This window comes from Sardina pilchardus, chromosome 19, assembly GCF_963854185.1.
Source record: "Sardina pilchardus chromosome 19, fSarPil1.1, whole genome shotgun sequence".
In the NCBI taxonomy this organism is placed as follows: Eukaryota; Metazoa; Chordata; class Actinopteri; order Clupeiformes; family Clupeidae; genus Sardina; species Sardina pilchardus.
Genome location: NC_085012.1, coordinates 7,198,170 through 7,211,684, shown reverse-complemented (window position 1 = coordinate 7,211,684; position 13,515 = coordinate 7,198,170). Strand labels below are relative to the sequence as shown.

Here is a 13,515-nt window from a genome sequence, read left to right as displayed (position 1 = left end):
TTCCTTTATATTTCATTAGATAAAAACTCAAGTAAACGCTCGAAGTATCTTTGTATGAAAAAGTTTTTGAATATTATGACGCATAATTGCATGACCCTCCTTAAATTGAACTCTTCTCAAATGTGCTAAATTATTCTGTGTTGCTTGTTTATATATTTATAAAATGTCTGAAATTAGATTAACTAGGCCTAAATTACAGTATTTTGGGAAGCAACGGGTGCAAGACCTATTTCTAGGCCCTCCCAAAGGGGCGGAGACTGAATCTCACCGCCCTTAACCAAATATGGTATGACGCCTCATCATCTGCACGGTGTTTGGAGAAGAGAAACGCGCGTTTGTGCCACACTTGGTACAGAGTGTCCCAGATCGCGGTGACCAAGGTAAGACATGTCTTAAACCATGTGTATATAAGATGACAAATTAATTTCATTAGCATTGATACTAACATCATTTATCGTCCACAAATGTTGACCATGGGAAAACTGACATTGTCGGATATGTATGTTATGATAGCCTGTGCATGAGGACAAGAAAACGTAGCTGGTTAACATTCTTGGACACAACGTGGATGTCAGTCTGTTCATTCGAATTAATTTTAGCCACCCGATAGACCACTGAAAGTTCGCGAATGGGAGTAATATTCCTAGCTACCAGCTGATTAATATTTCAATGACTTGGCAGTGATATTACTTATTAGTATGACAACAGTCATACAGAACGGAAAATGCGTTACTCGTGGCGATTGAGAATTGACACATTGCAGGCTATGCCTGTCAGCTAATGCTGAGGTTACTACAGGTTGTTGAGTACTTTCTAAACTGGGCCCTGACGTTGACGTACTAGCAAATAGCTATGTTAGCAAATGACCGGTGTTTGGTTAGACCAGGTAATCATGTCAACCAGGAGACTAGCCACCAAGTTGCGTTTTTAGAATAGAAAGTCAAATCATATTCAAAGTAAAATACAATTTCTGTAAGGCTGTCAGTGTTTGCCCGGATGATATTTAACGTTAGCTTGCTAACTATCCGCTATGCCTTTGGTAACTTGCGTTTTCCAGATAGAGGCCTAGTTGTCGCAGGACTTGGCACGCAGTCCGAAAGCACCGTGCTAAGTGCGCAGTGCTGCCCTGCGCCGTGTTATTTTCCCGAATAATCTCCCTTGCACCCAGTGCGTTACATAACATTGCCGGTTTTGTTTTAGCTGACAGAATCGCATATTGGTCCATCCCATGTTTGTTCGGAACTGCGGTTTTCCCTGACACATGTTTAACTAGAATGTTTTATGAAACGTTGAAACAAAGTTGGGGATCATTTTAGTCATGATCACAATCGAGCACATGGATTACTATGACTGATACGAATTATGCACATCATAACGTGGGGGTAAATATGTGAGGATACATTAGGCATAATGCATCCAGCAGCCAATACTTCTGGGGTCACCGACAGGGCAATATTTTGTCTCAGGTTGCTGTCCTTAGCCGCAGCCATGCCCTCTGACCTGGCCAAAAAGAAGGCTGCGAAGAAGAAGGAGGCAGCCAAGTCTCGCCAACGTGTCAAAAAGACAGAGGAGGTGGACGGCGTGGGAGATCAACAGAACCAGCAAAATGGAACTGTCGATGGAGGTGGGTACAATGCCAGCTGAAGAAAACAGCTGTAGCATAAACGCTGAGAAACATAGATTGTTTTAGTCAGTTGAATAGGGTTTTTTAAATTAGTATTATTACTCTGTGATACAGTTTTTTGCTGGTATGATGACCTGCAAATGTATATCAAAACAAACACTTTGTTTTTCCACAACTGCACACTTCACCTTTACAAACAGTGTCTTCCAGCCCATAATTTAGTCCAGTGGTCCTCAAAGTGAGGTCCGGGGATCCCTTGGGGTCTGTAACTCATAGCCAGGGTCCCAGGGAGTAGGGTCCTACTCACATTAACAGAGTCAGTCCATGTTGTCAAATGATACAAAATCCAAAACCGACAGAAGACCAAGTTACACTACTGCAAATAAAACATGGAATAGTGGACCCGGCCACAACTTCAGAGAATACAGATCGTTAATTGTTACGGTTATGAGGGGGTCCTCGGGAAATGTTGTCTTTGAAACCAAAAACATTGAGACCCCCTGATTTAGTCTCCTGTAGCTGCTCGTCTGACACTCAGCCCTTAGTTTCAATCTCTGTTTCTTTCTTTTCTTCCTGCAGACGTGGCGTCACTCACAAAGGAGCTGGACGAGTTTGAGCTGCAGAAGATGGAGGCGCGTGCCGTGACCGGGGTGCTGGCGTCTCACCCCAACAGCACGGACGTGCACATCAGCAGCCTCTCGCTCACCTTCCACGGGCAGGAGCTCCTGAGCGACACCAGCCTGGAGCTCAACTCCGGCCGCCGCTACGGACTCATCGGCCTCAACGGCACAGGTAAACACACACCTGTCTGGGAGGCGTACTGTACAGCATCTTCACTTGTATGTAGCGATAGCATTGTCTACTTTTGATCCAGCCACCCAAGAAGCATTTTAAAACCAAGTGTAAACAGGGAGCATGTGGCATAGAGGTTGATGTGGTTATTATGATGGGAAATGGATGGACATAGTTGTTATTACACAGTTATCAATGGTCTAGCCCTGAAGCTGCTGGTCTTCTGATCAATTCATGCTTGTGTTCAGCAAATGAGATATATCTGCATTTGAACTGTATAATCCATTGACCTTTGACCTTTATCTTTTATCTTTTCAGCTGTAATAGTAGAAGTCCATCAGAATTTGTGCATGATGTATTTCACTCTTTTGGTGCTTTTCCATCACATGGTTATAGCTATTTGGTAGACACCTTTGTCCAAAGCGACATACAAATAAAAACAATACAATAATTAATTAAACAGTGAACAATTGAAAAAAAAAAAGTTTAAATCATATACCATGATTGCTTAATTTGTCATCTCCATTCAGGATCTATTGATGAATCCACTCTGGCTTCCTACCAACAGGCAAGTCCATGCTGTTGTCAGCTATTGGTCATCGTGAGGTCCCCATCCCCGAGCACATTGACATCTACCACCTGACGCGTGAGATGGAGCCCAGCGAGAAGACAGCGCTGCAGTGTGTGATGGAGGTGGACGAGGAGAGGCTCAAGCTGGAGAAGGAGGCTGAACGACTAGCGCACGAAGACGGTGAGTGGGACTCCGGCACACTTTAACTTACCAACTGTATCTCTCTCTCTCTCTCTCTCTCTCTCTCTCTCTCTCTCTCTCACACACACACAAACACACACACACACACACACCAGAGATGGGGGACTCGAGTCTAGTGACTTGACTCGAGTCAGACTTAAGTCGCCAGATTGAGGACTTGTGACTTGCTTGATCAACAGTGAGAAAAGACTTGATTTGACTTGGACTTGCTACTCATGACTTGAGACTTGACTTAGACTTGCATGCAATGACTCGACAAGTCATTGCTGTCTTGGTTAATTGGTGAATAATAATAATAAAAACGATTTTTCCTGTTGCATGTGGGCGAACCTGGCAACCTCTCTACTAGGTGCTAGGTGACGCGACCGCCATCTACAGTAGAGCTGTCGGGGTTTAGAAGGTGGAAGCTGTTACCAGTTCTGCTGCTATTGCAGCAGCCAGTGTTCCCAAAATCATAACATTTGGATTTAAAGACTATTCAACTCAACAAAAGAAACGATTCGCCGAGTGCAAGGTGTGCAGCGCAAAAATATCCGACACATCCAGCACCACGTCAAATGTTATCCGCCATTTCCGACTACACAAAGAAAAGTAAGAAATGTCAATAGCTAATTTCACATTATTTTTAATCTAACGTTAGCTGGCAGAGCTAACATCCCATCTCCATCAGTAAAACGTGACAAGAGCTTACTGTTTGCACCACATGTTGACTTAGTTTCACATTGATCCCGCCTATCAAATAACAGACAATTTGACTGAAATAAGGTAGCCTATCTGAAATTGCCAGATTGATTCACTTGGCAGATAGCGCTAGTTGCTAGTCGAAAGTCTACTAGAAAATCACTCAGAGTGCGCAAACCTCCTCCAAGCGAACACATCACCTCCTCTTGCATCCATCCATAACTTTTTTAGTTATCTTGCGAACAAACAAACATATACAGACAAACCAACAAACTCCGATAAAAACATAACCTCCTTGGTGGAGAGAAAAACTTCGAAACGGTCTTTGTCCCGACGCACATAATTGTTGACATTCTCGATAATGTCGAGGGGAAGCTGAGACAAATCATGCATGACTGCAAGTAGGCTACTTCTTTGTGTTGGATGAGAGTAGGCTAGGCTACAGATGTGATGGATGTTACATCACATCTGTACTCTCACCATGGACGTTAGGAAATGTGATACATTCTTAAAAATGGAGTGGGAGCATAAATGCATTGAATATGAGGCTATGTTGCACTAACTGGTTTTCAGTCTTGTGCTATGAATGGTGATTTATGTGAGCCCTTTGCACTGAAATTAATATCACTCATGGCTGTAAAATCCTTGTATTTGTCGTTAGGGAATGCATAGGCCTATTAAAAATGCATTTGAGCATGAAAAAAATGAAATATATAAATTTTATTCTTATTCAGAATTATTTTGTAGCTTCTCTCATGTCAGATGTGCGAAAGTGCGCAGCCACATTTGGCCCTCTGATGGTGATGATAAAAAAATTGTGGCCCTCTTAGTCATGAAAGTTGCCCATCCGCGGTCTACCACAGCAATGTAGCTGTTAGTTTGTTAGCGCTAGCTGCTTTTATTTTTATTAAATCATTATATAAAGTAGCCTATAACAGCCAAACAACATGCACAAACCCTATTACTGTAAATGTATGTAAAAGTATATGAGAGATGTATGACATAAATGAGAAATGGGCCACTTTCAAGAGTAAATCGTAGTATATAGCCTAACATAGAAGTGTCTCCATTTCATTTCCGTATGGTATTTATTAATGGAATATTATGCAATGAAAACATGAGCTAAACACACATTCTCTCTCTCTCTCTCTCTCTCTCTCTCTCTCTCTCTCTCTCTCTCTCCCACACACACACACACACACACACAACATACAGTATGAGAGAATGAGGCCTTTTTGAAGGAGTAGTGGACATAGAAGTTGTATTTGTTCAAGTTCAAAAATGGTTGTAAATAAAAGGAAGTGGTTTGCTGCTGTTCCCATGATAAACTACCGTGTTGAGTACTCTGTCTGGTAATTATTGTTTGGTACACCAGGCCCTGTAGTCGTTCCTAGTAATTCTGATCCTGCTGGTCCTAGTGAGCATTTATAATTATTCTTTAGCCTTATATCCCCTTCTTCTATTTGTTAGCCCTTTTGTGCAAAGGAGGGCTACATAAAACGTAGGCTGCCGTCTCTTCAAGTTTTACTGTAAGACGGTTGTCTTCCAGCTTATTATATGACTTGACTTGTGACTTGCTTGACCTAAGCTATGACTTGACTTGACTTGACTCGACCTAAGCTATGACTTGACTTGACTTGACTCGACCCTCACAAAAACGACTTGGGACTTGCTTGAGACTTGAAGGTTAAGACTTGAGACTTGCTTGAGACTTGCATATGTGTGACTTACTCCCATCTCTGACACACACACACACATTTCTGAAGAACTAGCTCCAGTGTGAAGACTAGGGAGCTCTGTGTAAGATAAGCTCACAAAACTGCTCTGTGCTCCATTATCATTTAAAGCTTAGCAGTAAAGCTCAATTTAGCGTAGTAAAGCATCTGTTTCCTTTATTCATAAAGCACCAAGTGCATTCTTCGGGATGTGTGTGCACATATAGATTATGTATGTATAGGAGGTTGTGGGTTAGCCCTTAGAGGCCAGCAAACGCAAATTGCATCGAAATCCCCCCCCCCCCCTTCTCTGTTGAATTGCTTGCTGAGTTCACACACATGTATTGTGAAAGAGCCCAAGCTTCCCAATGTTATTAGAGTGTCCCGCCATCATGATCTTTATATTGCCAGATTCCAGACAATCCCACCTGTACAGATATGATACTTTGCATTAATGTCACTAGGAAGCATGCCAGTAGAAATATACTCTTAAGACGCGAGTGATATTTTCCTGATATAGGCTGACGTTATTAAGACCTATGCAAATATCATCACATAATACTCATAAGACGCAAGTGATATTTTCCTGATATACGCTGACATCATTAAGCAAACATCATCACATAATACTTTCCCAGTTATGGCCAGATATGGGTAGCCTGTAAAGCATGTAAAGATTGCCATGACAATGACCAAGATAAGAGTTTAAAAGATAAAGAGTAATAAAATGACACCTTGTGTGAAAATGTCTGAGGGCTCATAAGGTTAACCCTCCGTGCGATGTGTGTACACATATAGATTATGTGTGTATGCCCTCTGCTTGTGTGTGTGTGTGCTGCAGCGGAGTGTGAGAAGCTGATGGAGCTTTACGAGCGTCTGGAGGAGCTGGACGCAGACAAGGCGGCGGTGCGCGCTGCCCGCATCCTGCACGGCCTGGGCTTCACCCCCACCATGCAGCGCAAGAAGCTCAAGGACTTCAGCGGAGGCTGGAGGATGCGCGTGGCACTGGCCAGGTGAGTGAGAGGGCCAGATTTATGATATTGCCCAAGATGTATAGATAGAATAGAATATCTTTATTTGTCATTATAACAGATACAAAGAGATTAAGTGCAGTCCTTGTCAAGTGGCTTCATTGATGCATATAGTCTAGAAGATATGTTTACTTATTTCCTCAGATTTCTTTTTTTGTTTGTTTGTTTTTTTGCCTAAGTTGAAGCCAGAAATTACATTTGAGCTGGAAATAGGAACCGTGATCATAGTTTTCTTAGTTAGAATTCTTACAGATAAGAACTGACTAAGATCTGACAACCACGTGTCCCACATTGTGCATGGCTATAGGCTAAATAGGACTACCTTCATTTTCTGTGTAACAATAGCTGGAACGTGTGTGTGTGTGTGTGTGTGTGTGTGTGTCTCTATCAGAGCTCTGTTCATCAAGCCCTTCATGTTGCTGCTGGATGAGCCCACGAATCACTTAGACTTGGACGCCTGTGTGTGGCTTGAGGAGGAGCTCAAGTCGTGAGTACTTGCCTTTCCTTGCTTGGAGTACGTGAGTCATTTATTCCATGATCATATAACTCTTTGCTGGTCTTGAAAGGCAGTTGTCCAATTTATTTGGTTGGTAGTCAAAAATAGAATCAGGAACTATTTCCTTTTTTAAACAGATCGTTTTAAAAATACTTCTATTTTAGTTTGTCAGGTGTGTGTTAAGTCATCTTCTTCAACTATCAGGTTCAAGCGAATCCTGGTCCTCATATCACACTCGCAAGACTTCCTGAACGGTGTCTGCACCAACATCATCAACCTGCATCAAAGGAAACTCAAGTATTACACGGTATATATAATAATAATAATAATAATAATAATGATAATATTAATAATGATAAGGGCTCATAAGGTTAACCCTGTTAAAGAGCAGCCAGTGTTCATGAATGTGGGTCACATTAGCACCCTAGTTAAAAAAAAGGGTGCTACTGTGACCCACTCCATAAAGTAAAATAGAAAAAGAATTTGAGGCATAGTTTACCTTATTTGTACCGATATTTAAGTTTGTAAGGAACCAAATTCCCATTCATAGACATGCATGTGGAAAAAGAAAAACACTCATCATTCATTTTAACACTCACTGTATGGGCAGGCATCTAAGACCTAAGACAAGTACCTAGGAGTCTAGTCCTTTCTAGAACAGAGAGTTAAGAGTGCTGTGTTTCTCGTGTGCATTTTTGGTGCTCTACATTTTATGAGCCTGGTCCTGAAAGACGTCACAAGCTTGCTGGGTTAATGTGAGCTGAGGTAGCACCCTCCCGTCAGATCCCCTGGACACACACCAGGAGTGGATGTTAGGGCCTGAAGCCAACTGGACACTAATCACGGCCATAGAAGGCAGGATCTGATGTCTTTATGGCTGTTTCTAATTATGTCCCCTTGCTGGTGTCTTTGAAGCGCCAGACTGCAAGATACAGGCCTAAGATTAACTGAGTTAGAATGCCATCAGCGATTATAATGGCAACGTCTGTCACTTAAATGATGGCTAACTCCATATTCCTTTCATACATAGGAATATGGAGACAAACCTACACTGCTTCAAGCTTGGGGGACTTTGTTAACATTTACATTTATTCATATGACATACGATTTTATGTAAAAATAATTATGAAAAAATGAGGAAATATCATTCAAGCTACAAAGCAGAGGAGATCTTGGGTAGCAATTCATATGGAAAAAAAAGGGAAGTGCCTGTTACTGAGTTCTGCGCCTTGTGCACGGTCAGCTGGTATCTCACGCAGGCCTTTGTTTAACCGATTGCAGGGCAATTACGACCAGTATGTGAAGACTAGGGAGGAGCTGGAGGAGAATCAGATGAAGCGCTTCAACTGGGAGCAGGACCAGATCTCACATATGAAGGTGAGGCCCGCTGAGAAGCCTCCCTTTCCCTTTCTCTTTCACACGTGTCCCGTCGGCTTGGCACCCTGGCCTGGTTCCCAGGCACAGATTAAGACTAGCCCTTGGCCCCTGGCTCATCGGCGGGCATTCCCACGGCATGCTGTATGCCAAGTAGATCACTTGGCCAACTTGCACAGCCTTGTGGCCAAGGCCATCCAAATTTCATTGACACTGAGAAGCACGCCCGTCACACACTTGATTTCCTGAGAGTGTGTGTGTGTGTGAATATATATGTTGTGCTTAGTCATTTAAACTAATGTAGCCGTGCAGCCGTGGCCTACTGGTTAGGGCTTTCGGGCTTGTAACCGGAGGGTTGCCGGTTCGATCCCCGACCAGTCACGGCTGAAGTGCCCTTGAGCAAGGCACCTAACCCCTCACTGCTCCCCTAGCGCCGCTGGTTGGGCAGGCAGCTCACTGCTCTAGGTTAGTGTGTGATTCACCTCACTGTGCGTTCACTGTGTGCTGTGTGTATTCACTAATTAACTAACTAAAAAAGATATATGCTATACATACATACTTATACTAATGTATTGTTGTTACACATACCCTTCATCATCCTCTCATCTGAAGAGCATTCTCCCTTATCTGTGTGTCCTCCTGAGTAGAACTACATAGCACGGTTTGGTCACGGCTCTGCCAAGCTGGCCAGGCAGGCCCAGAGCAAGGAGAAGACCCTGCAGAAGATGGTCGCCTCTGGCCTGACGGAGCGAGTTGTCAGTGACAAGGTGAGGCGCGGTCCACTTTCAACCATGTTTGTGATTCTACAACTCAAATGTGTGTACATTCCTCCTCCTCGTACACCACTGAAACTTAGAGCTTAGTTAACCATGATTGATTTTAGTTTTGAGTGTAATGTCAGAATATGACGCTGAAGTCCAAACCACAATTAATTGATAGCAAGCCATTTCGTTAAAGTAGAGACACATGACTGACTTTACCCTCCTTTCCTAAAAGTGGCTTTATGATGAAGTTATATTTGCCATTTAGATGGCGACACACATGGGCTCAGTACACATCCTCTTAGCCTCTTACCGTATTGATATATATCTTAAAGCTTGCGAGAACTTTGTGACTAGATTCTCAGAAGAATACTTCATATTGTCTCTAGATGGCGCTAGCAGTTCAAAACTGTCGTTGCTCACTAAAACGACTGGAGAAATGACCCCAGAGCAATAACCGTAATGGATAACAGATAGCAGGTGCAAGATTGCTCAGTGTTGTGTCCCCCCCTCCCACCCCACAGACGCTGTCCTTTTACTTTCCTCCCTGTGGGAAGATCCCGCCTCCGGTCATCATGGTCCAGAATGTCAGCTTCAGATACTCAGATGACACAGTGAGTTCACTTACCTCATCCACAGGTCCTTCACTATGCCTGCATGGAGAAATTGCCCCTCAGGGATAAATAACGTTTTTTTAATTGAATTGAATTGAATTCAGAAACGTATTCAGCGGTATTATTTACTGCTCGGAAATGTTTTTGGTGATTAGTTATTAATATTGATTATTTTTCCATTGCTCTCTCAGCCGTGTATATACAAAAGCCTGGAGTTTGGTATTGATCTGGATACCAGAGTGGCTCTGGTGGGGCCAAATGGTGCGGGCAAATCCACTCTGCTCAAACTACTGATGGGAGAGGTAGGTCTGGTTAATGTCAATAGATGACTCCAATCTAGTCCTCTTTTTGGTATTATTTTATTCCAGCGCTCTCTTTTTCCTTTTTTTTGGCTTTCGTTTCTCATTTGTGTGTTTTTCTTTCTTCCTAGTTGCTCCCCACAGACGGTATGATCAGGAAGCACTCGCACGTTAAGATCGGCAGATATCACCAGGTAAGGCTTTTTCTGGATCTCATACCTCGTTTCGTTTCCACCGCAGCGGTGCCGGTGCCCAAACTCAAACTGGTTCTGCGTGTTTCGACCGCACAACGACAGGTGCTGGTGCCGGTGCTTTACCAGAAACAGCTCAACGTCAGCACCGGCACCAGCACCGGCACGGCCCTGGTGGAAATGAGATATCATAGTCCCCCTGGTATTGAAAAAAATATAATTTAAATAAAAAGAAAAAAAAGAAAAACCTCCCAAATGCTGAGTGAGCGCCCTGCCCTCGTGTTCCCCCTCAGCACCTGACGGAGCAGCTGGAGCTGGACCTGTCTCCGCTGGAGTACATGATGAAGTGCTACCCCGAGATCAAAGAGAAGGAAGAGATGAGGAAGATCATTGGTCGTTACGGCCTGACGGGAAAACAGCAGGTGAGCAGGCGGAACCATTCATCTGTATGATTGTTTGTTAATCGTTTGTTAATCGTTTGTTAACGTAATTAACTTTTAACCTACAGTGCTGCTTGGAAGTTTGTGAACCCATGCTAAAGTTGACTAAAAAGAGGAATAATAAATCATCTTTTGGAAATAGATCGAAATGCCCTAATGTCTTAATCTAAAAAATGTTCATTGAGCTCACTGCAAATCAAACCCGCTAATAGGCTAACTGAAGGGTATGTGATGATATGGGGATATTTTAATGGAAGGAATAGCTGGGACTAATGTCACATCTAATAGGGATTGTATACAATAAACAATAAACAATAGACCTGCATCCATGTTGTCTATATAGGAACTCTGCGTTTTATGTTTTTAATTTCCGAGCTTCATCTCTTCCATATGCTCTTCAGGTGAGCCCCATCAGGAACTTGTCGGACGGGCAAAAATGCCGTGTGTGCTTCGCCTGGCTGGCTTGGCAGAACCCCCATATGCTGTTCCTGGACGAGCCCACTAATCATCTGGACATTGAGACCATCGATGCACTGGCGGAAGCCATCAACGAATTTGAGGGCGGCATGATGCTCGTCAGCCATGACTTCCGACTCATTCAGCAGGTACGGCTGCCTTGGTCAGATGTCTGTTGCCTGGTTAAAGACTAAAACAGGCTATTTTGAACGACATGAAATCTCAATTGTGAATGAGTGCTGTTCTCTTTGTCAGTTTAAAGCAACACTAAAGAGTTTTTATACCTCAACATAATGTTTCCAAAATCATTTCAGCGGTTCATCAATTCGTAACTGGGTGAACGGCACTTCTGCTTTCACTTTGCGGCCCTCTATGGGGCTATAACCGCACTATGTACCTTTACCAGATCGGGTAGCGTATCTGTAGTTCAATGAAATGAGACATAAAAAGATACAAATTGTACTTGTTTCGATGTCGCAATACATCATACTTTCATAAAATCATGCAACATACTTTACCTTGTCTGTGGACATCGTTATTTGTGGGATAAACAAATAGCGTGCGTGTGACGGAGGAAAAGTGCTTTAGTATTGCTTTAAGTTCTAGTCTGGATTCATATAAGATATTTGTGACTATAATGTGAAGCTGTGTCGCTAACTGGAACCCGCTGAGGAGGTTTGCTGATTTGGGTAACTGATTTGCAGCACTTTGGGTGTACATTTTGTGCTTTATAAATAAAATGACTTGACTTGATTCCCAACCCTTGTGTTCTAGGTGGCTAATGAGATCTGGGTGTGTGAGAAGCAGACGATCACCAAATGGAACAGAGACATCTTGGCATACAAGGAGCACTTAAAATCCAAAATTGACAAACAGACACATGATGTCTGAAGCTTTGGGGGCCAGAACAGTAACGGTAGTGGATTACAGATAGTAAATGCTGGATGCTCAAGGTCCCCTCCCCCTTTTGGTGGACTCGCACATTTCGTAACACTCCCCCCCAACCCACCCCCCCTTCTCCAAACCGGCAACTTTTTCACTTACAAAAGTGCATAAGTGAGGGAGGCAGTTTTAGTGAACGTACCTGACAACTTTCAAAATGCATTGTGGACTGCATTCCATTGTACTGTCATTACCAGGTGTTCAATTCATTACCAGGTGAACAATTCACAATTTCAGTCATAGAATGTGCATAGCAACTCATACATTAGTCAAAGCAACACTTTCACACTACATTTTTTTTCCGCCTCTCGGGTCATGAGTGATGTCTTGAGTGTCTTATTTAATATTTTAATGGCAATAAGTATGTCACAATAAATATGTGCATTTCTAGTAGTTTTGGTGAAAACGCCCAGTGCTCCAAATGTCAGTTAAAAAATAAATCAAGAAATTTAGTTAACCAGGATATTAGTGCAATTTGTAAAATACCAGCACCAGTAATGGGTAATGGAACCAAAAAGTGGGGTAAAGGGGGTTGTGCAACTAACTTCCTTACTAGAGATTCTATATTAGAAATTGAGGGAGATACTCACTACTTTTACTCTTAAAGTAGAGCGCACAATTTTGAGTCTGACAATGACGTCAATAATGACATTCTGTGGAAAAGATATTAAAATGCCTGAAAAATGAAAGCCTTTAAAAGCTTAAACTTCATTTAATTTGCGGAAACTCCATGAATAGTGACTACTAAGGGATGCAGCCATTTGAAATACTCAGTAATCAGTTATGCAATAAGTAAGCATAGTTCAGGTAAGCTTTGTTTTGTTATTAGCAAAATCAAAGGATAATATCCAGTAAAGAGCCAGAGGATGTTGAGATTACAAGCATGACATTGATGGTCACATTTGTCTGTCAAGGAAACAAATAAAAATTGATGTTAAGTCACAAAAGTAAGGAAGCAGTTGAAGCATTGAATGTACTGCACGTAACCGGATTTTCATTACAAATGGACCCATTTCTCTTGGGTTGGGCTCTCTGTGCGATAGGAAGATGAGCATGTCCTGCTCATAAAAGACCTCTGAAGTAAACCTCAGTTCAGCCCAGGGGCCAAACGCAGCAATGGGGCTCCGGCAGACATCCATATCTGCATATGAGAGGTTATCTCGTGGATGCCCCTGTGCTCAAACGTTGGTACTCTTTTCGTTTGATCAAGAGGCTCTGGGCTGCCGGACTAATATGGAAAAAATTAAATTTGGACTCAAGGGCACAATTTACAGTTCAGACCAATATGATTTATTGTAGGATTATCTGTATTGCTAGCATCATTCAT

General features: G+C 42.6%; 1 protein-coding gene across 1 annotated transcript; it reads left to right on the top strand.

Moving 5' to 3' along the window:
* Positions 1-277: 277 nt before the first annotated feature.
* abcf2b (ATP-binding cassette, sub-family F (GCN20), member 2b) lies at positions 278-13,135 on the top strand. Its single transcript, XM_062520666.1, has 15 exons — positions 278-380; positions 1,467-1,624; positions 2,204-2,416; positions 2,985-3,167; positions 6,426-6,597; positions 7,007-7,102; positions 7,316-7,418; positions 8,393-8,488; positions 9,133-9,252; positions 9,771-9,860; positions 10,052-10,162; positions 10,291-10,353; positions 10,644-10,772; positions 11,192-11,395; positions 12,021-13,135. Exons 2-15 carry the CDS (start codon positions 1,489-1,491, stop codon positions 12,135-12,137), a joined length of 1,833 nt encoding a protein of 610 aa, XP_062376650.1. The 5' UTR covers positions 278-380; positions 1,467-1,488; the 3' UTR covers positions 12,138-13,135.
* The last annotated feature ends 380 nt before the right edge of the window (positions 13,136-13,515 follow it).